Source organism: Microtus ochrogaster, chromosome 5 (genome assembly GCF_000317375.1).
Source record: "Microtus ochrogaster isolate Prairie Vole_2 chromosome 5, MicOch1.0, whole genome shotgun sequence".
NCBI lineage: Eukaryota > Metazoa > Chordata > Mammalia > Rodentia > Cricetidae > Microtus > Microtus ochrogaster.
The window spans coordinates 76,304,427-76,331,955 of record NC_022012.1 but is presented as its reverse complement, the minus strand read 5'-3'; the positions used below and the strand labels follow the sequence as shown (position 1 = coordinate 76,331,955).

General features: G+C 40.9%; 1 protein-coding gene across 1 annotated transcript in view; it reads right to left on the bottom strand.

Annotated features, from left to right (window-relative positions):
* Nucleotides 1-27,529, bottom strand: part of Iqch (IQ motif containing H) — a 136,227-nt gene that overhangs the window by 18,903 nt on the left and 89,795 nt on the right. Inside the window, exons 12-13 of the mRNA XM_013346489.1 lie at nt 14,359-14,529; nt 4,320-4,442 (exon numbers count right to left, since the gene is read on the bottom strand). Of these exons, the coding sequence (XP_013201943.1) occupies nt 4,320-4,442; nt 14,359-14,529 (294 nt within the window). The remainder of the gene's footprint in view (nt 1-4,319; nt 4,443-14,358; nt 14,530-27,529) is intronic.

Genomic DNA, 27,529 nt, shown 5'->3' with positions numbered 1-27,529 from the left:
GTCATCTTGCCAGCTCCTGTCAGTATATTTTATACCTTTTTTAAATTTACAACTCACTTTTCCCAGCTTTTTCAAGTTCCTACTTTCTAGAATCCGTTTATTTTCACTTTTGATATAGATTGCCTGGTACATTTAGAGGCTCACAGTTTTTGTATTTTTTGACAAAGCAATTGACACTGATCAACATACAAAAAAAAGCATTGTGTTTTCTAACTGCTTCGCCAATGCTGTGAACACAGTAGGCCTTCTAAGTTGTTATAGGTACCAGTTTTGCTAATATTTTATGACTTCACAATATGATTTTTGAGATGGCCTATTCCCATGAACACTTCCATGTCACCAAGTCAACCTCAAACTTGCAGGTTTTGTTTGGGAACACTTTTTTTTGGATACTAATTTCTATGCCAACCAGGTAGACTGGTTATGCTTCAGTATTTGAAAAAGACAGTTGCTGGTTGTCTATAACAACAGAAGCTGCAGTTCTTGCTTATGTTCTTATTCCATGTGGATGACATGTGTCTTCAATCACTGTTGATACCCTCAGACACCAGACTGGTACAGTGAACTCTTGGAATGAACTCCCATGTTTTTCCAAGGTAGGAAAGAGGATACGGAAACTCAAATGTTCTGCATAGAAAGGACATATCTCACTTCTGTTAATATCTCATTGGCCAAAACAATTTACATGGTCATGCCCAACTTTGGGAGAGCACTGAGGAAGTGTAGTTCTATTATGTACCCAAAGAGGGAAGAACCAGAGTTTATGTAAACAATGCTAATATTTCCCACCATGGTAATATCTAGGCAAGAGAAAATGATTGTTGCTGGTTGTGGGGCCATACTGCCTATGTATGAGTGATGCTAGCCCTCTTCACACTATTACAGAGAGTAAACATGATGCCTTTCCTCATATGGCTTGCATTACAGCTTCATTTCATTAAGAAACTAGTGGGGGCATTCTGTGGCATTATAGAAATACCAGGAATGAGACCCACCAAGTTACTTAAAAACTCAGCAATGCATCTCCAATATGCATGAAGAAAAATTAAGCTTGGGGCTGGAGAGATAGCTCTGTGGTTAAGAGCATTGACTGCTCTTCCAGAAGACCTGAGTTCAATTCCCAGCAACCATGTGGTGGCTCACAACCATCTGTACTGTCTGGTGCCCTCTTCTGGCCTTCAGGCATACATACAGGCAGACCACTGTATACATAATGCTGTGAGACAATGGTCTCTACCCTGTCACTTGTATTTTAAATAAACGCAGATTGGCCAATAGCCAGGCAGGAAGTATAGGCAGGGCGACCAGGTAGGAAGTAGAGGCAGGACAATGAGAATTCCTCAAAGAGGGAAGTTTCAGTCTGTAGTCTGTCACCCAGACAGAGAGGAAGCCAGACATAGAACAAACAAAATGTGACTGCCTTGCTGAAAAATGTACCAAGCCACGTGGCTAACACAGACAAGAATAATGGGCTATAAGATGTAAGAAATAGTTAATAAGAAGCCTGATTACTAATAATACTAGGCCAATCAGTTTATAATTAATATAGGCCTCCGTGCATTTCTTTGGGACTTAACATCCATGGGAACCAGGCAGAACAGAAACTTCAGTCAAATCTTTTTTAAAAAATAGAAGGGCGGGCCGGACGGTGGTGGTGCACGCCTTTAATCCCAGCACTTGGGAGGCAGAGGCAGGCGGATCTCTGTGAGTTCGAGACCAGCCTGGTCTACAGAGCTAGTTCCAGGACAGGCTCCAAAGCCACAGAGAAACCCTGTCTCCAAAAAACAAAAAAAAAAAAAAAAAAAATAGAAAGAAAAAAATAAGCTCATAGGATAATCGACACTCTCCACCCTCAATTTTGAAAAAAAAAAAAACACTGAAATTCTGTGATAATAATGGGAAGAAAACCAAATTGAATGAGGACACTGGAGGAATCTTCCTTTGGTAGTATCAACAATAATATATTGTTTATGTTGCTTGCTTTTCCTGGAAAAAACACCCACTTTAAATTCAACCAAAAGTAAGACCAGGTAAAAGAGGTTACACTTGGGTTTAGGTAAATGGTTTTCTTTTTAGTCTTAGTATAATTAGAGAGAATGACAGTTCAGGGAATTCCATCTTAAATGCACGCCTCGCTTGTGTAAGCTAGCGGCGATAGTAGGGGTTGTTGCAGAGAAGGTGCTGCTTCTCCAGCTGAGTAAGAGGCACTGAGACAGAGAATGCTTTTGAAATGGATCTCAGAACTCTTTTATTAGGCTGGCAATCATATTTTAGTTCAAGTGAAGCAGTTCTTAAGAGCAAAAGACACATATGGGAGAAAGCTGTGTACAGTTATGGTATTTGAATACCAGCTCCATAACATTCTTGGGAATATTCACTCATGGGAAAGCGCATTGTAATATGGTAGAAACAGCATCTCCTCCCAGCACAGGCATGAAGAGTGAATGAGATGGTGAACTGAAAGTGCTTAGCTCAGTGGCTGACAGACAGCAAGTGCTCTAAAATGCTGGTCATCATCTTCCTTCCTGAGCGATGTCCAGAATGACAGGAAGAGCAGGAGGATGAAGAACCCCTGCAATCCCAGGAACTGAGTGGTTGAGGCAGGAAGAGAGTCAGGAATTTAAAACCAATCTAAGCTTTAGGGTAAGATCTTGTCTCAGGAAACCAAAAGAAGATGATGAAGATAAAGAGGGAGAAAATGGGGAAGAGAAGAAGAAAAAGGGAAGGGAAAGGGGAGGAGTGGTGGTGCAGTTCTCATTAGCAATAGACTACTAAATCAATGTTTACAGTCAGGAAATGTGAGAGCCCACTTCAGGAAAAGTCAGGCAGTAATACAACTGGGAAATTTGTAAAATGCCAACATGGTCAGATGACTATCACTTCAGCCTCTCTCTGTCTCTGTCTCTTTCTTTCTCTCTCTCTCCTCTCCTCTCTCTCTCTCCTCTCTCTCTCTCTCTTTCTCTCTCTCTCTCTCTCTCTTTCTCTCTCTCTCTCTCTCTCTCACACACACACACACACACATACAAACATGTACACGTGTTGTGTGTGTTGTCCCTGATCCATATATGTTTGTGTATGATTTATGTGATGTGTATACACACACACACACATTTGTTTGCTTTGCTTCTGGTTATTCTTTCTGCTTTCTTCAAATAGAAAATCCTCTATTTTCTGGATTTTATCTTCCCTTTGCTCCTTATTCTTTCTTCTTTGTGTTATTCTATTACTCTGTTGCCCCTACTCTGTATTTTTCTTTACCTTTTTATCTCTTATCCTTTCTAAGTTATTGAACAAAAGAAAACCTGCAGGTGAGTCTGTAAACTGTGATGACTGTCTTTGATGTCTCTCTATCCATTCTTTCTGTAGCTTTCCCTAGCAAGGCCCCTGACCTTTACTGATCTGCTTCCTCTGCACCATGTGTTTACCTTCTGCACCAAGACAACCCTCTTATTACAATACTGCTCCTAGTTACAGTATCATAGACAATGAGGTTTATCCTAGGCATAGTTATTGCTAATAACAATTTCAGGTAAATTAGTTCATTTTGGCATTTTCACTTTTCTCCTGAAAGAAATCATCACATGTAAACAGCAGAATGATAACGACTTCATTTTGTTGTTCCCTACCTTATATTTTTAACCCTAAAACACTTATGTGATTATATTGGAAACAGGGCCTTTAAGGAGGTCACTAAGTTAAATAACTCATAAGAGTAGAGCATTGATCCTTTAGAATTAGTGTTTTTATATAAAAAACATCACATTCCCTGGTGTATGCGTGTGTGTGTGTGTGTGTGTGTGTGTGTGCCTGTCTGTCTGTCTGTGTGGCTGTGTGGCTGTGTGTTAGAGACACAAGAAGAAGATGGTGGTTCCCTTACCAGGAGCCAAATTTACCTTGGACTTCTACCCTCCAATTGTAAGAAAACGAATTCTTGCTGCTTAAGCCACTGTGTCAGTGCTGTCTGTTCTATTTGTCTGAGAAGACTAAGAAGAGATTTCTTAGTAGTGGGTAGGCTCTAGAGGCTCAGGACATGTCCACTGCAGGATCAAGAGATGCCTCCAAGGCAATCCCAAATCTGGTAACTAGGGTTTATGATGTGATTGTGCAAATCTGGAGAGGAAGGGAAGTGTCCAGGACTAAGTGCTATTCTTGTGGAACTGCTGTTGTTCAGGTCCTGTCCTGTACAATGCCTAACCTTCCTCTGAACATACCTACCTAATCTTAAAAAACATCTCTTTGAAGGGGCAGCAGTTTATCAGCCATCTAGATCCTGCACATACCTGAGTGGTCCAGCCCCAATGAACTATAACTCCTCATACCTCAAGGTCATAGCCAATGCCATGGGCCTTACACATCTGGAGAAAAACATAATAGAAGACTAGGGAGAGATTGTCGTGCTTCAGCTGGGTAGTCATCACTGCATAGCGACTGGTTTCTGGTGACTAGAAAAGTTACAACTGAGTTAGAATCCAAAAATTTTCACGTCAAAATTTAACTTTACAGTTACACTTTTGCAGAAAATGACTAGATGGCACAGACGTGCTTATTCCACCACAGTTGCACTGTTGGTACTACCGTACATTGCTTTGGAACACTTGTCATAACTAGGGAACCCAGCTGCTACATTACTGTTATCTAAGTTCATACTTTATTTGAATTTCATTAGTTTTTTTTCCATTTCCCCTTTCCTGTTTCAAGGCCCCATCTTGTTTTTAGTGTTATATTATACTCAGTCATCTTATTTCCTTATGTTCCTCAGATCTTTCTTAGTTCTTCAGATTCCCATGTTTTTGATGAACTTGACAATTTTGAGTACTGATTAGCTAGTTCATTAAATTCCCATTGGTTTGTTTTTTCTAATGTTTTTCTCATTATTGGATTGAAGTAGTGTGTTTTTGAGAGAGAAAGGCCACACATATGAATTGCAGTCCTTCTCACCTTGTATTAAGGGTCTATGCTATTGTGCTTTGGGTACTATTTCCTAAAGGTCACATATTAAAGGATAGTGAAATCATGAGGAGGTTAGGGTTCTGTGGAAGATCGTTAAGTGATTGGAGACATGCCCTCAAAAAGGGATTGTCAGAATTTAGGTGCTTTTGTCTCTATTTTACTTCTTGGCTCAAAATGTAAGTGGTTTTATTTCACCGTGCATTTTCTATTATTGCAATCCATCACCCCCACCAGAGGTCCAAAGAAATGAATGGGCTAGTCCACCAAACTATAAGCTAAATAAGACCCCTGTCATATTATCTCAAAGCTGACAAACACACTATCAACATGACATATTATTCATAGTGCTAAAAGTAATATTCCTCCTTCCCATACTATACTTTATGATATAAGTCACTTTAGTGTTAACAAAAAACTCCTTAAGGTAGCCAGTTTTGAAACTAATTGCATTTTCAGTTTGGAAGCTGCTGTTTAAAAAAGTTATTAGTAGATATTAATTATACAAACAAGCAGGTTTCATTATGCCATTTTCATACATGTTCACAATGGATTTCAATTATAGTCACCTATTATTCCCTCTTGTTCCCCCTCTCCACCTGGTGATCTCTTTCCTCTTCCTAAGTAACCCTTCTGCTTTTCATGCCTTTCACTTTATTTTGCATACATATCAGAGACTGGCTATAGTAGGCCCAAAAAACTTCACTTACATATTTCATAGAACATTTAAAATTTAATCTGTACAAATTAGAGTATTGGATATTAGCAGCTTTGCAGAATGCATAACATTATATATTTGCCCTGGACCATCAGCTGTTTCTGTGGGATGTCTGGAAATGTGGAGGCCTGCATACAGAGTCATGACCAACTTTAGAGTCGTGAGAGAAGAATGCTCCTGGCCCAAGTCTGGGTCTTAGGGTCTTAGATGCTTGGACTTCCACAGTGACTTGAAACACACGCTGACATGGGGGTATCTGGAGATCTGTAGGCAGGCCTCAGGTTCTGTCTAGGAAGCAGTGTGTGAGCTGAGCTGATCACAGCCCATTAGAGAATAGAGAGCCTTACTCTTCTCTCTTCCTGTCCCTCTTTCCCTCCTCTTGGGCACATATGTATAAGCTTTACAGTCATCTTTTGTAATATGTTCCCCTTCCATGTGACTTTTCCATCAACATTTATATCAAACCCTATAAGTGAAGATCCCAGTCAGTACCATTGTTAAGGTTACTTTTTCCACAGGTAGGCAGAGTTCATGTCTATACAAATGTTAGGCCTTGCAAAATAATGTGTCTTGAGTCATGCATTGCTATTAGAATTGTCCCATCTGTACATACTAGGACACATTTTTATTTTTAATAGAGACACAAAAACATTTTACCTATCAGTGGAGTACCATGCAATGCTTGATATACATATGTATTCAAATATTTAAATCAGATAAGCATTTTTATCTCTTCAAACATTTATCATTTCTTTGTGGTAAAAACTTTCAAAAGTTTTTTCTTAGGTTACTTTTTCTTTTTTAATGTGCAGTATATAGCTACTGTCTATAACCTCCATGTTGCAAATATTGTAGTGACAAGAGCCAACTAAAAGAAGCTTTGACTCAGCTGGCTAGAGTCTATCATGCCAGGCAGTGCCATGCACCTGCCCTCATAGTGAAGGCCCAGAAATGGTGTGGAACAATTCTGTATCTGTCAATTCTGTTTTAAATAAACGCTGTTTGGCCAGTAGCCAGGCAGGAAGTATAGGCGGGATAACCAGATAGGAAGTAGAGGCCAGACAATGAGAACAGGAGTTTTCTGGGAAGAAGGAAGCTCTTCCTGCAGTCCTGCCCAGACACTGGAGAAGCAGGATGTGACCTGCCCCACTGAAAAAGGTACTGAGCCATGTGGCTAACATAGATAAGAATAATGGGTTAATATAAGTTATAAGAGCTAATACGAAGCCTGAGCTAATGGGCCAATCAGTTTATAACTAATGTAGATGTTCTGTTTGGTTTTCTTTGGGATTTACTGGCTGTGGGAAATGCTCAGGACAGAAACCCCAACAAGCAGGCCCTCATGTTACACAGAGGATGGATGTGAACCTCAACATTCTGGAATTCCACAGAGGCTACTGAGCATGTAATTGTATGGTAATTGCCATGAATTCACATGGTGATTCCATCGAAGGTTATATTTGTCTTCTAAACTTGTCTTATGGTACCTTAGTATAAATAAGCACAATCAAGATTATGCCACAGTTTGTGAGAGAAGCAGGAGACTACATGGTAGGTAGATCACTCTCCATACTGTGGTACTTGGTCATAAAGCACAGCAAAAGATTTCATAGCCCAGCAGAATATGACTTCTGCATGCAGTAAGATCAGGCCACCCTGGGGCTACTTCTCAGTGAAAACAAACTCTTGTCCCCGCCCCCCTTTCTCAGTCCTCAGCTTAAAATGTATGAAGAATCAGTAAAGAGTCGGGGTATCTGATATGTCTCTTAGTTGCTGCTGCTTTTCCATTATTGCCATCATCTTAGCTTGTAATGTTATTGTCCAGGAGTTCTGGAAATGAAGATACAAGCAGAATTCCATAGATGAGAGGGCATATGAAATATGTGATCAAAACCTGGGAGGCTACTGACTATCATTGTGATCCTGAACTCATCATTTAACATCTGATACTGTGTCTGAAATCTGATAAATAGTACCTACTATTTTTGTCCCTATTCCTTTGGAAGGATTTTAAATCATAAATAAATATAATTTCCTAGGCTATTCCTTTCTCTACGGGTACCACTTGTCTCCTGGGATTCTGACCATCACCACAAGACTTATTGTTTTCCCCCAAACCAGGATGCTTCTACTCAAAAGTCATCAGGGTCGTTTCCTTGCCTTCACACTGAAATCCAGAGCCTAGTTTAGTGAGCAGACTCTTCCAGCTCTTCCAGAGTCTTAGTGCACTTCTCTAATCACAGCCCCTTCCTCTTCTGATTACTTTCCATCTTGTACGAGTCCATAGGTCTTTACAGACAATCTCCCCTTTGCTAATGGAGGCCCTCCCTTTCTTTCTACTCAGTGACTACCCTAGTTCCATGTATGTTGAAAGCGCTTCTTGTCCCTACCAGGCCATCATCATCTTGCTTAAGAGCTCTGGAACAGTCATTCTAATGGCATCTTTAGATGGCCTTGTGGATTTTCTTGTGAAAATGTATATTTTATTTGTGTCTTAGTATATAAACTGACCATTTTTAGAAAAGGATGGCTCATTGCTTAAGTTCTTTGATCTTTCCCATAGCCCCTGTTACTTAGTTAGGCATCTGTGCTTCCTAGGAAACCAGTGCTATGTCTACTGATGCCTTTAAAAATCTACTTCTCCATGATAACCCAGCCCAACTTGTGTCACTGAGACAGTAGGTAATATGTACTGAATAGTAACATATTCACAGGGACATGGCTTGCCCTTTGGAAAGTGTGTTCTGAAGTCTCAGCCAGAAGCATCCTCAGGAAGGAGCCAAAGCTCCCAGGAACCCAAGCCCTGACTCTGAGCCAGTATAAGGCTGGGCAAACAGGTTTCAAGTTTGACAGCCTGCACTTTAAGCATTGGCTTCCCCATTTGTTTGCTAAGTGTTCAAAGAACATACACTTGCCTTTTCTTAACCCAATTTTCTCATATCTTAAAAAAATGAACACTATAGTTCCTGCCTAATATATGGGGTTATGAACAGGTTCATGTGATGGTCTTAGCAAAGCACATGTAGATAAGGCTTAGCGCACTGTGATGTTGCTCTCACCCTACGCTCTGTGGCAGGGCCAAGCACTGCCCTTCATAAACCTGGAGCTCTTTGCCACTTATCCCAATTTTTTCCATGCTTCATGTGTTGGATGAAGGACCTTTTGAATTTACTTCTAGTTGGCTCTTGCTGAGTGTTAATTGATATACTAAGTAATGACTGATAAAGTCTTAGTTATGGCTTGTCATAACAATATTACTCCCTTCTAGAAGTTTCCACAACAGCAATAAAAACCTACCTAAGGGCCTTTCCAAGAAAGGCTGCAGAATGGAAAGATGGGCCTTTCCTTTTTGCTCATGGCTGTGTTCATTCTCTTGTCCCCTACAGTGTGTGAGGCTCTAGCCAGGCTTCCTACAGACAGCCCCATTCTCCAGGACCCATAAAATCAAACTGCTCAGGAGACCTTGGGGATTATTTAGCCCTTCCTTATTTATAACTAAGGAAACCGATGCCAGAGCAAATATCAGAACTCATGATCCCTGACACTCAGACCAACATCCACTCTAAAATCTTACTGGCCACATCTAGAATGTGTGGGGGTCTCAGAAACTTAGCCTTTCCATGAAAACAAGAAGCAGCAGCACACAAAACATCAGTGCTAGTGTATACTTATTAAACTACCTTTCTAAATCACAATCTAACAAGAATGCTTCAAGCTAAATAAAAGAATCCTGGAATACTCTTTTTCACTGGAGAATATAATTTTGCTTCAGCCACAATTTAAATTGATTTAGTTGTGAGCACAGCGTCTGAAGTGTGGAGCGCATTCTGTTTTCACCATGATACTTGTTTTGACAGTGATGCATTTCAGTTGACATAGCTGAAATCCTCATGTAATAAATCTCTGCCTGAAAATTAATCATGTTTATAATATTCTGAGAATTAATAACACCCATTGCTCAAATCATTAACTTAAAAAAGGAGCTTCCAAAATCTGTTCTCGGCAGTAAGGGACCACAAATAAATGAATGTTTGATAAAATAATCCAAGTAGCAGTTTAACAAGCGTAAACTGGAATGTGGCTGCAATAACACAGAACTATTGTTTAAGGGTTGGCAGAGGCTGATGAGGTTCTTATTCCAGTTATGAAGCAGGCATCCACATGCATAATGAACTGCTCTCTGAATTATTAATGTGTTGCTTATTTAGCCTCATCTGTCTAGAAGATAATGTATCCTAACTCTAATGAGTGATCGGTTTTGTACATAATTACAGTAGCAGCAGTAGTGGGGAAATGTGTGCCTTCAACGAAGGAGTTCTAAAAATAAAGTCATCACATAAACTCTGATGTGGTTGCATTCTATCAAAATCAAACCCGAAGCATTTGAGAATTCATAATAAATTACAGGAGACAGAGTCATTATTAACATCATAATTTAACACAAAAGGTTTTACTTAATCATTCATTACAGATCGTATCTGTTCAAATGTGTATAAATGAGTTGGGTTGTTTTAAGACGTTAGCAAAGGCGACTGTTTTATGGCGGCTCAGCAACTGTGGTTTAGAAGGTCTGGGAAGGGAGGGGAAAAGTGAAGGTTGACAGAACAAGGTGATTATGTCAACTTTGGAGTTAATTAAAAGTTTAAAAAAGAATCCTTTTGTGTGTATGTGTACATATGTACATATGTGTGCACATGTGTGTAGAGGCAGAGGGTGACACTGAATGTCTTCTTCAATCACTCGCTGTCTTATTTTTTTTGAGACAGGGTTTGTTTCTCACTGAATCAGGAGCTTACTGATTTATCTAGGCAGCGCTGTACCCAGATTCTTACATGGGAACTTGGGATTGAACTCAGGTCTTGATGCTTGTGCAGCAAGCACTGTGCTTACTAACTCAGCACTCCGGTCCTTTTTATTTCTAAAATGTGCATATATGGGATTTCTCAGACTTTGTTTTTATGCCTTCAAATGTATTTAGTTGGTTGGTTTGCTGGCTGTAAAAGAGTCTGGATCAGGTCTACTCATTTGATGCAAAGGGTTCCAAACGGTCCTGACACCTGTTGCTGACAGTGGCCACCACTGAGCTCCCTGAGAGTCTAGAAAGGGGTCTTTGCTCATTTGTTGTTTGCTTTTCTTGTCTTAGCACAGCACATTATTAAAGGGATATAAGCAAACTTCTCAGTTATCAGTTCTGAATGTGCTGCCATTATCCTAGAAGCTATCCCTTTATAGTGGCCACCTTGTATTTCCTCCTTCCTTCTTCAAAACTGGGCTGACTGTGAACCTACCACAGTGTGTTCATACTTGCTTGGGAAGTTTCAGGTTGGCTGAAAATTGTACTGTGTACACATGTACATGATTCTTTTTAAAGACCCTATTGCATATATGAATATGTGTGGGGCCTGCACACATACACACACACACACACACACACACACACACACACACACACACACACACAGTGATTCAGCCTGGAAGAATCTATTGCGCTCTGAAACCTAAAGCACTTTAAGTTTATTCTCACACCAGAAACCCTGAATAGCTTTTCTGCCATAATTCTAGAAACAAGTGATTTCTTGGGAGTTTCCTTTTTTGTGTAGGCAGTTCCTAAAAGAATACAATAGTCCTCATGGAATTCTCCTTCTTGGCCTGTAGCTAGGAATGACACCTAGAGGCAAGCGGGGAAATGGAAGAACACTGCCGATTTGAGGTACAACTACTGCTTATGGTCCCCAAAGCTACAGGCCTCTGCAGCAGTAGATTGTCTTTGGATGATTGTGCTGCTACTAACTCAGTTCTAGCTTCGTAGTGGCATGGAGCTTTACTGTGTCTTTTCATCCAGCACCAGACCAACAGTTCCACAGATCCTTCTGGTGAAAATGGACACCTCAAGTGGAGGTGATTTCCTCATATCCAGTTCGGCTTCTCAGAAAGCAAAAAGTGAGGTGACTCCTCAGAGCAAGGTCCTAGCTGGCACCTCACAGGAGAACTGGGTTGAAGGGGTAAGGAAAAGCCGCATGAGCACTCAAGACATCAAGAACCTCTCTAGGATGGTGAGGGTATAGGGCAGAGTCAAACAGGCTCCGTTAAACCTAGAGGCATCTAGTTCTGAAGATGTTCAGCAGGAAGGTAGAAGATGTTCCAAAAAGGTTCTGAGACAGAATCCAATTAAATAGCTATGGGTTGTAGACCAGGCTGGCCTTGAATTCACAGAGATTCTCTTGCCTCTGCCTCCCAAGTGCTAGAATTAAAGGTGTGTGCCACCATTCCCAGTTGGAATTCTTTATCTATTTAATATATTTGGATGTCAGGTGGAGCTTCATTTTCAAGGACAAAAAGCCACTGTTGGAAAAGGCAGAAGAAATCTTTAGCAGCAGTCAGGACAACTGGATGGATGCAGAGCCTCAAATATACTCTTATACCAAGGGCCACCTTGCCCTGTTGACCTTTGTTCTTTTTCTCTGTGACCTGATTAGCTAGCTCCACAAGCACCCCCTCTCCCCATGGAGACCTTTTTATACCCATGGATGCTACAGTTAGTAAACCTCATTAGCAGCTGGTTTCAGGCCTGTCATCCTACTGATGACAAAGGAGACTATGGTACAGAATGAGATATCATGGGAAGCTCCATTAACCAACCTAGGAAGAGCATAGTAGCCTGATCTTTTAAAATCCTGTGTAGGAAGTGAAACCTCCAGTGCCAGAAATGGGTTACATCTAGTGGAGTTATTTGTCACAGGGCCCATGGAAACCTTTAAACATCTCAGGCTATTGTCAAGGCTATTGGTTACTTTCCACAACCTGATAGTAAGACCTTCTCTCACTGAACACACAGAAGTCAAGCTGTGCCCAACTACAGTCTTCACCTCCATTCACTAGTGTTCATAGGACTGGAAGGTACCCTACATGCTACTAATAACCAACTACATACACAGCAGTCTACAACAGTGACCTGCCTGCGAGATGTGCTGGTTCAATGGTGACACAAACTTTGTGGGAATAGCCAGTCACTCTCTGATTGTATTTAAGGCTTACTCCACGAGATGGAACCCATACCTGATGGTGCTCAGGTGGCCAAGAACCTAAGACTGAATAAACTGTGGACCTAGGAAAAAAACAAATACTATTGTTTTGCTAAAGGGAAACAGCAATACAATGACTCCTTATGACATTCTGCTATATCCACAGATAAGTGTCTCACTCAGCCATCATCAGAGAAGCTTCTTCTTGCAGTAGGTGGGAACTAACGGAGACCCACAATCATCATATGCAGAGAATAAGAGATTTTGGAACACTAAGTCCTAAATAGTATTAAATTCCTTCCCTACAGGTTCAGGAAACTATGTAGAATAGGATGCAGAAAGGTCCTTAAGAGCCATAGGGAATGAATGATTCTAAGGAAACTGTCTTCTAGACACAAGACGACTAATATACATATGAACTCAGAGAGACTGGCAGCATGCACAGGCTCAATTCAGACAGGACTCCAGTGCTAAAATGGGGAAGTGAACATGGACTTCTTAACCAGAAGCCTTAACCACACTTAAGGGCAGGCCCCATGCCCAGCAGGCCAATACAAAAATCTCAATGGTATTTTTGTAGATTTTTTTTTTGGTCTCATGGCTTAGTTTGGGCATTTTTTGTCTTACTGGTATTTTGCTAGTCTAGTATGGTTTCTGATTTTGTGTTTTTATGGGTTTTGCATGTGTGTGTTTGTATGTGTGTGTGAAGTTTATTTGGTTTTGTTTGCCTGTTTGTTTTCTAAAGAGAGAGAAAAAGAGGGCATGAAGTTGAGTGGGAAGGAGAGGAGGGTCTAAGAGGAGTTGGGGGAGGGGAAATAGTGAACAAAATACATCCTATGCTTGTTTTGTTTTTTTCAAGACATGGTTTCTCTGTGTAGTCCCAGCTGTCTGACTGGCCTCAAATTCAGAGATCCTCCTGCTTCTGCCTCCAAATGTTGGGATTAAAGGCGTGTGCCACCATGCCTGACTTAAAAAAGAATTCCATTAAAAAAAACAAACTCCTGGGTAGGGGAGTGGCATACTTAAATTTCCTTTTTACTTTGCAGCTATCTTCACTGTAGTTTTTAGGCCAAGGGGAAGGAAGGGAGACAGGAAATCTTAAGGGAATTGCTACCATGCTAGTGTGAGATGGTGGGGCAGAGTCCAACGTGGCATCTTCATGGAAGTAGGGTACTGGTAAGATCTGAGGCATTTTAGCAGCTAGAAGTATTGCAGCCTGGTTGTGGCAGGGAATGGGGCTAAGGTAAGTCTTGCCCTCCTCTGGCCTCATCCCTCAAGAGGATGTAGGGGGAAGAGACTATACAGTTTAAATAACTTCACCTGAAGACTCAGAGCAGCCAGGTCTAGGAGTTTTTGGGTCTGGGAGTGTAAGCTCAAAATGGAAGCGAGGGCCAGAAAAACAGGGATGAAGGCTGTCAAAAATAGCTGCTCACTGATGGACTGTGGAGAGAGCTGGGGAGAACTGGGAGGTACCCAACGGAAGGCCCGTGCCTCTGGACTTTCATACCCTGCTTCCTCTTCTTGGGTGGCCTTCCCCTTTTTATGGCAGAGACTGTTTCATTTATGAACCTTGTTTTGAAATGGCTCAGTGACCTCTCTGATTCTTGATTCTCTTTTTGCTCACTTAGTATTGCCGAATGCCAGACCAACCAGAAAGAATCTGTTGCTTACCAGCTCTGCCTGGATGCTAAGGCGCTTTTTCTTCCTTTCTGTATCTTGATCAAAGCGAGGCACTTCCAGGGTGCTTAGACCACAATCCAGATGGCCATTTGTCAAGAACAGGGTGAGCTGAGTCATGGCTAGCTGATCACTGTATGAGAGGTTGAGGCCTGTTGTCCATACCTGGTTAAAACATGAGCCAGGGAAGTGAGGGTATGATGAGACAGGAGAAGAAAGAGAGCCACACCAGTCCTAACTAGACCAAACCAGTGGCCAAGGAGATTCTTGGAGTAGAGATGTCTGTATTTCTGTTTCTGCATCACACAGCTGAAGGGTGGAGCTTGTTTCTCAGTAGAACATTTATGATGATATAGGGAGTTTAAAACTGGCAATACCTGGCCAAAACAATCTAACAGAGATCTTGGTGATGTTTTTTGCTTGTGGTTTGTTATTTCAGAGGTGGACAGTGCAATGTTCTCTACTGTGATTGGATAAAAGCTAAAGAGGGTGGTAACTAAAGGAAATACTGAACATCTACAAGTGTTTAACTAGCAGTGACAAAAGTAGGTCAGGAGCCATCTCCTCCTTCTCCTTTAAGTTTGTCATTTCAAATTCCCATGTGATCCCCAGTCCAACTTAGCTGAATGCTCAAGGCAGAGCCTGCAAGTCACTAGAGTCAGAGATAGAGGCTATAAGCCATGCCATCAAGATAACCGATCCACATATGCCCAGTGAATCACAGCACAGTGTAATGTGTGCTATAGCAATGAATATGGAAGTAGAAAGAACAGCCTGGGTTTGCTTGGTGGAATCAAAGCTGCCTATAAAGGTGACATTTGAGCCTTAAACTAGTAATCCAGCCATGGTTTGCATGGACTGAATACATATGCTATGCTAGGTACTTCACAGGTTTCTCTGATCCTTCTAGTTGTTTTTAAAACTGCAACACATACTCAGATAAAGAAACAGATCCAGGAGGTCCTTAAGTCCACATAGTAAGGAAGGGTTAGCACTCAGATTTTAGTCTTATCTGTCTGGCTCCAAACCCACTCTCCTCCCGTGCACCTTCAAAGGAGATGCCATGGATGCTGTACCAATCCTCCAAATTAAACGTCAAAGTTGCAGAGGATCAGAACATGTTCTTGTTTAATACAGCCTATGCCATGGAAGTGTCTTGTGGAGAAAACATAAAATATTATATTTCTGCAGCATGCTGTAATTAGCAGTAATGCATTTTCACTGTAGGAAGTTGGAAACGAACACATTTTCATGAAGATTTGATTAAATATTTTTTCCTCTTAGAAGGCCTACAAGTGCCCCACTCACCAACTCTGTATGTTAAAATACATAACACATCTGCCCTAGAGTGGACTCCTCTCGAACAAATCTAGCAGTGAGTGACTTGAGTAAGCATTGAATGTAAATGGCATCATTATAAGAATATTAAGGGGTCAAGCTGTCAAGGCCCCTTGCTAAACTGAAGCTAATTTCAGGATCATATTCACACAGTAATCCTCTTTCATAACAGCAAATAAATCACATTTGCAACAATTGTTAAAAACTAACTGCCAAGTATCTGCTGCAGTTGTAAATATCCTATTTGTCAACTTAAATATTTACCGCTCTATGGCAGTACATGTAAATCAGATGAGGACAGCTCCTGTTCCTCTGAGGAGGAAGTGAACTTTCTCTTCTTACACATCCTTCTCTGGAGTTTCTCTTTTCATGCTTTGGTGCTCTTGGTCAAAGGCAGATGTATATACAAAAGATTGCTGATATTTATATTAATGATATTAATGTTTTGGTGGTAAGGCTTTTGGTAAGAAGGCAGCATTGTCTAGGGAAAAACAGAACCAAGGAGTGGGAGCACTGTATGTGTCCTCACAAGCAGCATACGTTTAGACTAATACTGATGCTCTCTCCACCAGTGTCCTCAAGTGTCAAGGAGCAAACAGTAATACCTCCCACATGGGGCTTATACACACATAAAATTGCCATATAAAGTTGAATACAAATGTTACTTACAATTATTAAGCATTCCCTTTAAGAGGACAGACTCCTCACTAAGCACAGTGGTGGAGCCCAAAATCTTAGCACTCAGAAGGCTGAATCAAATGGAATCACAAGTTCAAAGCCAGCCTGGACTAATGGTGGGAAATGCTGTATTTTAAAAAGTTAGATTCTTAGGTGGCACATTTTATGTGACTCTCAGATAGATAGTACCATCTCCTAACAGGTTTGCCCCATAGTGTCAGGTTTGGGGCAATGGTGCTGCTACTGTAGCTCCATTTTACTGGGGCTGAGAGCAAAGTCTGTTTCCTGCTTGCCTGAGATGATAGATCATGGGCCAGAGCTCTGAATTTTCTAGAGGTTGGTATTTTTGCTTTTTGCTTCCCCAGGCTGCCCTAACTCCTTGGTTCACAAAGGAGATAGAATACATTTCCTTAAGACTTTTACTCAACAGCAGGCTTGCCTGATTTGCTCAGATAATTGTTCCCGTTCTCCATCTGGTTTTCCCTGCTGAAAACATTGCCCAAGGCATGCTTGTTTGTGTACAGGGGTTCCAATATTCCCCTCTAGATTGTCAGCCCTTTAGGGGAAGCTGCTAAGCCTTTGTCTTCCTACAGTCCCCAGTGTGTGGAGTACGGTTAGTGAAGCAGGGTACATCTACTATTCTAGTCCCATACTGTGAATGCCTCTGGAGCCATTCAGTAGCAGGCACGTGGGGGTCCCTTAGGACGGAGTCCAGATTCAAACCAAGCAAATATTTCTCTGCACCTCCTTGGTGCTTGTCCCATGTTCTCACTGCCTCTTACTTAATCCTATTTTTAAATTTAAATTTCAGTGTTAACTTCAAAAATTTACAGATCCTTGCAGTGGATACTCCTGTCACAAGCAGGCCATGGCAGTGGCCTACACAAAAGCACTGTGTGAAGGGATAAGGACAGTGTGTAAGTGGTGACTTTGATATGACTTACTATGATGGCTTGTAATGATTGGCTTGCTGGATTAATTGATTAGATTTGAAGCTAAGACTAAGGGTTTACTTTAAAAAAACAAAACACCCAATACAATCAGTTCACTTCATAAATGGACCAACTCTGGCATATGTGGTGGGGGTGCTTCTCCCTGGGTCACAGCTAAACATCAAAGGTGCACAAAAGCCTACAAATCCTGCTTCTCAGTCAGAATTCATTTGATAACTGTTTGCTTGATGATTTTTAAAAATAATTTTTCTGAAAATAGCAAGAAGTGTAGGGAAACTCACAGCCTTAAGGACACAAAATTATTCACCTCAGCATTATTTGTAATACTGAAAAAGACAGGTGGTAGTGGTACACGCCTTTAATCCCAGCACTCAAACAGGTGGATCTATGTGAGTTCAAGGCCAGCCTGACTTGCAAAGGGAGTTCTAGGATAAACTCCAAAGCTACAGAGAAACCCTGTCTCTAAAAAACAAAACAAACAAACAAAAAAACCCAAAAACCAAACCAAAACAAAGCATTTGGGCGTTAGACAAAATTACAATGTATCCAAGTGATGGGATGCTGTGTGATATGTGATATTATCATAAGAAATGATGGTTGTGAATAACTTGATGATACAGTATGCACAAAAAAGAATAGGTAGCTATATGAGCAACATGACTTGATCTTCGCAAAAATAATATATACACAAAAGACTGGTTGAGAACATAACAAAATGCTAATCATCGGTATCAATATTAGCAAGATTATAACTGCACTTTCATGGAGATTTTCAGACACATTCAGGATATACACTATCTAACATGGTAGCTGCCAGGCATGTAGCCACTAGGCACTTGAAATGTTGCTAGTGTAAACTGAGATGTGCTGGTAGTAGAAAATACATGCTAGATCTCCAAGACTGAGGAGATAAGGAGAAGTGTAAAATACATCATTAATAATATTTGTTCTGATTGAATATGGAAATGATATTACTCTGCTTATGATGGGTTAAGTAAAAATATTATTTTCATCTCTTCGTTTGCTTGTAAAAATGAGATTACTAGAAAATAAAAGTTATGTATGTGACTTAACATCCTTTAGTCCACTGCAGTTTTACCAAAGAGGTGGGTCCAGTGTGGTGAGTAGAGGCCCCAGCTCTCCACCTCCCTGAATGTACTCTGTCTGCATTCAGAGAACTAGCACAGGACAGAATTGTTCTGTTCTCAAGTTCTTTGGGATGACAAGGCAATAACATGCTCCTGTGTGAAAAAGGGTGGGAGAGAGACCTAATGTAAAGCCCCCTTTGCCTTAGGTATTCTGGGCAGATGGAGGCTGCCTGCTCACCCCTGCTGCTTCTGCTGTTCTCTGGTGACAGGCAGGATGGATGGGTGATGGAGCATGCAGATGCGGGCAGCTGTGCCTTGGTCCTACATTCTGCAATTGTCTTAAAGTGCAAGTAAAGTTCCATGGCAAAGAGTTTTGTCTTGCTCCTTGCTCGCCTTCTTTTATGAACATCATTGTAAGAACGAGACAGAGCGACTAGTTTATAGATTGTATAGTAGTCATTGAAGAACCAGAATTTCTGAGCTTTAAGAATCCACAGAGGTTTTACAAATTCATCTTCATGTTTTCATCTACTTTTCTTTTCTATAGGGAAACTGAGGCCTGGGGAGTTAACAGGCTAGTGGTTCAAGTTTATGCTATCAGTGTCTGAGATACGTATTTGTAATCCACAATTAAGTCACCTCTCTGGGCCCCACTTTCCTTGACTAGTCACTGGAGATTATGTTCTGGATAGACCTTCCCTTCATTGCCCCTAGATATATCTATGAGGCCAACTAGGAATTATGAAGATTTACCATCTGGTGATAATTTTTTAAAAAATATTTTATTATTCTCTAAATTGGCCAATCTTAAGAGATATCAAACTGAGAACTCACTCATTACAAGGCTGGCACCAGTCCTTCAGAGTCAACTGTGATGTACAGCCATTTTCCTCCGCAGCCTGCTTGACTGAGGGAAATAGGAATGATCTCCCTACCCATGTTTTCGTTCAGATTCACAGTTATAAATCTGATGGGAAATCTATTGTTGGACCATTTGATTCTTTCTAGAGAGAAGCCAAGCCATCTGTCAAACCAATGGGAAGCTCTTCTGGGAGTAGCATAATCAAGCTGTAGCTAGGCCAGGGTTCTGTATGCTCTTCTGGCTTGACTAAGAGGCAAGCAAAGGGCTTACTTCCCACACACAGTTTCAGAGGCTGGAAATTTGTTGGCGGTATTGAGCAGAGGGATGACATGCTCTGCTATCTATTTTTAAAGAGGTGATGTGCAGAAAGAGAAGGGACCATGAATGGCAAGGATGGAGACTGGGAGTGCAGTTAGTTTGGGTGACAGGTGATAATGGCAAGACCAGAATCAGAACCGTGAAGGGTGGCAGGAGTGGTTTTCTATAGACATATTACCATTGTAGGGGACATAACAGATGGCTTTGAGGTGGGACCTGAGTCAAAGATAAGAATCAAAAATATCTCTAAGCCTTTCCCCCAGAAAATGGAAGAATTGTGTCCTAGTAGAACAGATTGAAGAAGAATTAGAAGGTAAAATCCAGGTTTGAGGCTTAGGTATGTTCAACTTGAGATACCTCTGTTGGACAATGTTTTTGTGGATAGGACAAGTTCAGATACCTCTTCTTTCTCACTCACTGTATGTCAGGAGCATGTGTTGGGCTTCACTCGAAGTTTAAAGATTACTAGGCCCTGGTAAGGAGGCAGCTCTTCTCTGATGTCATTTTCGAGCATGGAGTACCAGGCTTTCCCTAACTGGGTATGGCCCATAGGATCCGAGGTCTTAATCTAAGAGACTGTGGCAGAGATAGGTCATCCTGCTTCTCACCATGGTTGTGCCAAGATACACTAAGCTTGAAAAGGATAGAACAGAAGGATTGGAGGACATAAGAGCCAGCAGCAGAGGGTAAAGAGGCCTAAGAGGGGCTGAGGGAGACTTCTGAACCAGTTATAAGGACTTGCTGAGGATGCCAGCCTCGTCTCTGCTGTCTGTCTGGTCTTCAGTAATTTCCTTCCATATCTCTAGGCCTACTTCCTTGTCTATTAACACAGGCCAAAGGCTGTGGCTGCATCTTAATAGTAGAGCACTTACTTAGCACACGTGAGGCCCTAGGTTCAATCTCAAGTATTGTCAAATCAAACCAGATACAATGGGCCTACTGGCATGGATCCCTGTGGTCTGTTGTGAGGTGACTACATGATATAGTGTGTGAAGCTATTACTGCAGGGGTCTGGCAGACCCCAAGTTTGTTTGGACCCATAGGACTGTGGAGACAGTTAGGGCAGTGGGAGGACTCAGTTGTTGGGCTCTGAATTGGATATACTTGCCCATGTCTCAGTGACAGGGAGCAGAACAGGCCCCAGCATCCCAGTAACCATGAAGACATGATCTCCTTGGCATAGCAAATGACATCTCTCCCCCTCTTGGATCATTAAAATACCAGACAGCATTGAGTGCACCATGTGGTAGACACACCTGACACAGTTTTTAAATAAGTGGGTATACCACACTGAAAGAATTTTCAATTAGTAAAACAGTAATAGGATTGTGATATTTATAAGAATTGTTTGCATTACATTAAAAATAAGTAGACAGGCCTAGGGAACAGCTGCCTCTTGGCCTGTTGCCACCTAGTGGCAATTGCTGGGATAGCCCAGTGTCTTCTACAAGTCTCTCTAAGAGATAGGAACAATCACCTAACTACCTGTTCAACAATTGAAACTTCTAGAATCCATCCTGGAGTCGTTCCCCATGTTTCTACTAATGTTATTTATTTCCAGGGAATGGAAATTACAGCTCAATAAGGCTGTCTTTAATCAGCTAGAACATCCATCCTTGAATACCGCCTGCCTCTGGTTAGGGCCTTATTTTGATTCTTGAGTCTATGAGATCAGAGGCAACAAAGAATCTGGGTCCCTTCTCTTAGCAGTCAGGGCCAAGTAACCATCAGGCCTAGGTCCTCCCTGGTTTTCGCTTTCATATTTGGATTTTAAAATGTTTAGATTTTTTTTAAAGTTAATGGCTTTCAAGTATGAAAACTATTTAAAAAGTATACACAAAGTAAAATATGTCAGCCATGTGCAACAAAACTCTTAAGCAGTGATGTTTAAATCAGATTCCATTAGAGTGCATTTGTATACACTTGACATGACGAGGACAGGTGAAATACCTCTAAAACTGGAAATACTCTGGGTACCAGGGACTCTTAAATAGTTCTATCATGGAAGCACAGAGCGACCCTCATCATCCCACCCCTTCACTATGTAAGAACTGTGGAGGTGGGCTGACCTGCTTGGGTCCTGTAACTAAGTGAAGAACTTGCTGAGAGCGAAGCCCAAGTTCTTAGCCATTGGTCTAGCACATCTGTGACACCCAGTTACCAACATTGATAAACTTGCTTTCTTTATGGGGCCAGAAGCTTCTCTGTTACTGTAGAGATTCTTTCCTGATATGCCAGAATCACACTAGAGATTATTTGGTTATCTAAAGTGAAAAAATTTTAAATTTAAACCTGCAGCAACAGCAGCAGCTACATTTGTTTTTCACTTAAAACAAAAAACACAACTTTTAAGTACACTGTTGCATTTTCTGTTTTCTATTCCAAGCTTCTTCTGCCTTAACAATTTATAATCCTTCTTGTGTTATTAAAAACGGATGGCCTAAGTGGTATTACTTATAATCTTAGCGTACAGAATTACACACCCATTTTTCATTTTTTTCTGTTTAAGTATTTTCTTGCCTTTTTGTTTTTTGGAAGGCCATTTTCATATTTGAACATTGAGCACTAAATACTAATAAACATGAAAATCTAATTTTTGTAATCCATTTTTTTCATAATCCATTTTTATAAGACCAGTGATTGTCTGCTCCTCCAATAGGAACCCCACATTATAGGTGGATCTTTTTTACTTTCATGCTGTAAACATCAGGTCTGGTGGATGATCGGCTTTAGAGAAGAGCTCCTTATGGGGTACTATAAATGACCTCTAAAAGGCTTTTTTGGTGGGCGTTTTCAAAGCAAAAGAACTCTTGTGTAGCTCCCAACAGGGAGGGTCCCTGTGTGTAGTCCTTTTAGGCATGGAGAAGTTTTGTGCAAAGCAAGGTCTTCTCTGGGTGAGGATGAGCGCGTGGAGCAGAGGCTTCAATCCCCTGCAGTGCAGATGCATTCCAGCACAGTTCCCCTTTGCTCCCTAGGCTACTCAGCAGCTCTTGTAAACCATAATCTCTCATAAACAATAATTTTGGTGCAGACTACATAGGCAGGTAACATGCATTGTGAAAGTGAGGACTTTGGAGTTGGTCTAGTCCAGCTGCTTTAGATCCTAGGAGCAAGATTTTGAAAAGGAAGAGACATGGTTGAGAGCAGAGTTCAGACTGCAGTTCAGAGTTCTTGGTGCCAAATCCAAGGTTAGTTTGTTTATGTTTGAGAAATTCCTAAAGAAGAAAATGAGGCCAAGAACAAGAGCCTACTTTCCATTCCTGTGTCCTGACCCACACCTAGCATGACGTGGGGAAGAGATCTTGGTTAAATCCTATAACTTAAACTTACACCATGCTTGTCCTGTGACCCATCGACTCCACTAGTGGGCATATAATCAAAAGAAAGGAAAAAATATTTCTGCATAAATGTGCATGGATGCTCAAAGCAAAGATCATTTGCTTTTAATCTCTGAGAAGCAGTCAAGAACAAGTCAAGAGCCAATAAGTAAGCTATAGTGTCTGCCCTAACTCTGTCTATAGTTAAAAAGGATCAGGGCTCAAACAGTTCTATGTATGCCAGCTCTTTCAGTAAAAATTAGAAGTAGTTAATATCCTTTAACTGGTGGAAAAACAAAATGTGGTATAGCCATGCAATAGAATACTATTGAAACATAAAAAGAATGGTTGGTACAACCAACACCTGCTACCACATGACTGAACCTTGAAAACACTGTAAGTGAAAAGGCACAAAAGACCACCCATTGTATGATCCCACTTACATGAGATGCCTAAGATAATGAAATCCATGGAGACAGAAAATAGGTCACAGTGGCTAAGGGAAAAGGGATGGGAAATGACTGCTAATGGGTCTATACTCAGTTCTTGGTGGGAAGGGGAATAAAATAAATGTAAATTTGATAATGGTGATGTTTGCGCAAGTCTGAATTGATGTAAAACTACTAAATACTTTTTTTGAAGAAGTATCCTTTATGGTATAAAGTGTATCAATAAAGCTGTTACACATGCATCCCCACAACCCAGTCTCTAGAAAGCCCACTGTAGTACAGACAATTGCACAATCTGTGTGTCCCTTATTTGAATGTGCTTGAGTATAAATGATAGCTGAATGATGAGGTCTGTGTTACACCTCTTCTAAAACTGCCCTCTGGGTTTACTTTAGATACTCTTTAAAGTAGAACCTTATAAAGCTTTGCTATGTTTAACAAATATGTCACATACACTAAAGCTAACTAGTGGCCAGCCGAGGCTAATACACAGAGCTTAATAAGCAGCCATGGGCTGGAGGAGATGACAGCCCATTAGCAAATGGTCATATGCATAGTATCAGATAGACTCTGTGCACTCTAAGGACACAGTATCACTGTTCTAAAAGCCGGGCTGGTTCTTCCTGTTCTGCACACAGGTTTTCATTTTGGGTCAGCTTCTGGACTAAGTTGGGCTGACTGGAAGCCCTGGAGTTTCACTGTGTTCTAAGTGTGCTGAGTCTTGTTTTCCCAATTGCCTTCCCTGGGTCTGCCCCATGGTAACCTGGCTGCTGAGTGAATTTCTAGCAAACAGCCAGAAGGTGAGGTCTTCCACCCTCCCTTTTTTTCTATCCATTTCCCTTCCTGCTCCTCTTCTACCCATGCACTCTCCTGTTTCTTAATGTGTTGTTTTCATCTCAGGAGAATACACCAGAAGGCTCTATTATGGTGGCTAAGCATCAAATCTGAGGTTGTAACTGTTTGCGCCCACTAAATGTTTTACATTGAAAACAATTGTGAAATTCCTTTTTTCATATTTCCTTTATTATTATTTTTGTTTATCCATTGACTTCCCCCCCAAAAGCTCTGGGGTGGCATATTCTTTAGTATACTCTAGGGCTTTAATGTGACTAGAAGTTTCACATAGTTACTCCTTTGGAAACTGTCCTTGAGCTCTAGAAATGACTTCATGCTCTGCACATGTCTGTTGCAAAGGGTAGGGAACTTCACTGCAGTACTACCCAGTGGAAGAGACTCAACACATGCTTGCCCGGCCAGGGAAGGGCTCCGTTGTTTGCCCTAGAGTAGCTACTAGCCTTAGGAAAGTTCGGCATTCTTCAGCATCCTGCCTTCCTGTGCTTTCCTCAAGGAGGGGGTCAATGAATTTCATTGATCTGTTTGGGCTTGGTTTTTGTAAAGGTTCCTTATGCTGCCTGAGCAGATTTCAGTGGTTGGATTAATATCATTTATATCCTTAGGAATTGGTATAGAGACTTAAAGAGATTAAAAACAGACCTATATTAAGTAGGTCCTCCAGGTCAGTTAGACCTGTGACGTGATGGGCAGGTCAGCTTCTCAAGAAGGGGTTCTTTGCATTTGCTCATAAGGATTTGGATTCAACAGTCAGTCGGTAAATCTTATGTTTAAGAAAATGAAGTATATGTTGAAAGGAATATACATATTGTTAAAACATTTCTATTTATGCAAAAGATTCATGTAATTTTATAAAGGATTTTAAGTGCTGTGTTAGACTGTACTAGTAACAGATGTTCAACCACATGTTTACATTGTTATTTTACTGAAAAGTCATGGACCACCTGATATTTTACTTTTAAAACATACCAATGTCATCACATTTTAAATTAACTCAAGTTAGTTATTACTAGAAAAACACAATTTAAAATAATAGAAAGGTTCTTAAATACCACTAATAGAGTCAAAAGATTTTGTTAAAGGAATTCCAGGCTCTTGTGCCACTTCTTGTTCTTTTTCTGCAAAGACAGATGGTGTCAGTAATTGCCTATATATTTAATTAAGTTAAAAAGCTACATAGTAAGGGCTTGGTTAAAAAAAAAACAGGAAATTTTGTGTTATGAGCAAAGAAAGCAATAGAGCAGACACTGGTAACATAAGACAGCACCCCTAGCCCTTAGATACTCAGACACCCACATGGTCTGGAGTGTGGGCTGCATTTTATCCATCTAATTATAAGAACAATAATAAACCCACACTTGAAACAGCAGCAGCGGTGCTGTTATGTCCTTTACCAACTGAAGAAGAATGACCCTACCTGTGGTGGCCCTACCATTTGACCTATTACTCAATCACTTTTGACTTAATACTTGAGTGGCTACTCTAAACCCCTTTTATGCTATTTGCCTGGAATTTCTCACATAGAAGACTGGATAATCATTGTGAAATTATTATGGGAGGTGGGGAGCAGGAGCTACTTGTAGAAAGTGGTTTGGAAAACTGATTTAACCATTCTTGTGGTGTCTGTTTTCAATGTTCCCATCCCTTGAATTCACCTTCTGGCTTAATGACAATATGGTGTTTCCAGCTGTGGTATAGTATATAGGCTGCACATTTAAACTCTTAAAGCTTAAAAATGGCTACCACAACACTGATTTTATTCCATTTCTCTTAGTCATTAACATTTAACGATTACCTTATGTTCTGAGCACAAGGATGGAATATATTAACAAAAATAGGAGTTGTGTTTTTCTGGCTTTAAGCAGTTCAACTCAGTTCAACAAGCATATTGAGGAAATGCAAGAGAACAGACATTTTATCTGGTGTGGTCATGGTGAGGGGAGGGCATGGTGCTTACAAAGGAGTCACCATCAAGCCTATGCAGTACCACAGTGTTGTTGGGAAAGACCATAGGCTTCATAGTCACGTAAGCCATGGTAGGAACCCTGAATTAGCCACTGCATAGCTGTGTGACCCAGAACATGGCACTGTAGCCTCAGTCTCCTCATTTGTAAGCTAGCGATAATAATTTGCAGTGATTTGCCATGACCATTAGAACTACGCCTCAGCCCAAAGAGACTAGAGAACTAAGCAGCAGCAGCTAAAGGGGGTTTAATTAAGGTAGGCTTCCATATAGAGTTGAATTGCAAAGGAAGGGAATTTAAAATTTGCATATGCATATTAACAGACAGAAAAAAAAGGAAAGACAAGTTGAGATGAAAGTAGCCTGTGAGAGGTAGGTAGTACAAGAATACATGTTGAAAATGGAGTCACTAACCCTGCTTTTTTTAGAGAATTACGTGGATGTGATAAGTAAACCCCACAAACTGCCATATTAAGATCTGGAGCAAATTACCTTGTGTATAGTCACTCCAACATATGGTACAGGAAAATTAAACTTTGAGAGTTAAGGGCAGTTTTGTGGAGCCCATTCAACTCAACTGCAATGGACAACTTGACTTACAAAATGGGTAGGGGACTGACCATTTTCTAAAGAAGGCAGACAAATGGCCAGTAGACATATGAAAGGTGTTCAGCTAATTATCAGTGAAATGCATGTTGGAACTGTGAGGTATTTCTCCATGCCTATTGGAATAACTATTACCTTGTTGTGGAATGGTCTATTCATTCCCCGTCCTCCCCCTCCCCCTGCCCACCCTGCTCCCGTAGAGAGGGCCATTTGCTAGAAACTTGGCTCCCAATGTGATGGAATTTTTAAAGGTTATGTTCTAGTGGGAGTTAAGTAGTTCATGGGCGATCTGTCCATGAATAGATTAATAGTGGTTTTCAGAGGAGAAAGGGTAAATTCTCTACAGAGCAGGTGGTTCTAAGGGAGTCTAGCATTCCTTCTCAGTCCCTCCTTTAAAAAAATCTTCTATTATTATTATTACATGTGTGTGCATAATACATGATATATAGATGTGTATATGACATGTATATATGCATGTGTGTATGACATGTGAGCCACAGCATATATGTGTAAGTCAGAGGACAACTTTCTGGAGTTGGTACTCTCCTTTCACCTTTATGTAGGTTCCAGAGACCCACCTCAGGTTGCCAGACTTGTACAGCAAGCATCTTTACCTGTTGTATTAGGAGCGGCGGGGCTGCGTCCCCGGCACCCGGCCGCCCACATGGTTAGCTCTAGCTTATGCCCCGAAATAATTACACGGAAACTGTATTCTTTTAAACACCGCTTGGCCCATTATAT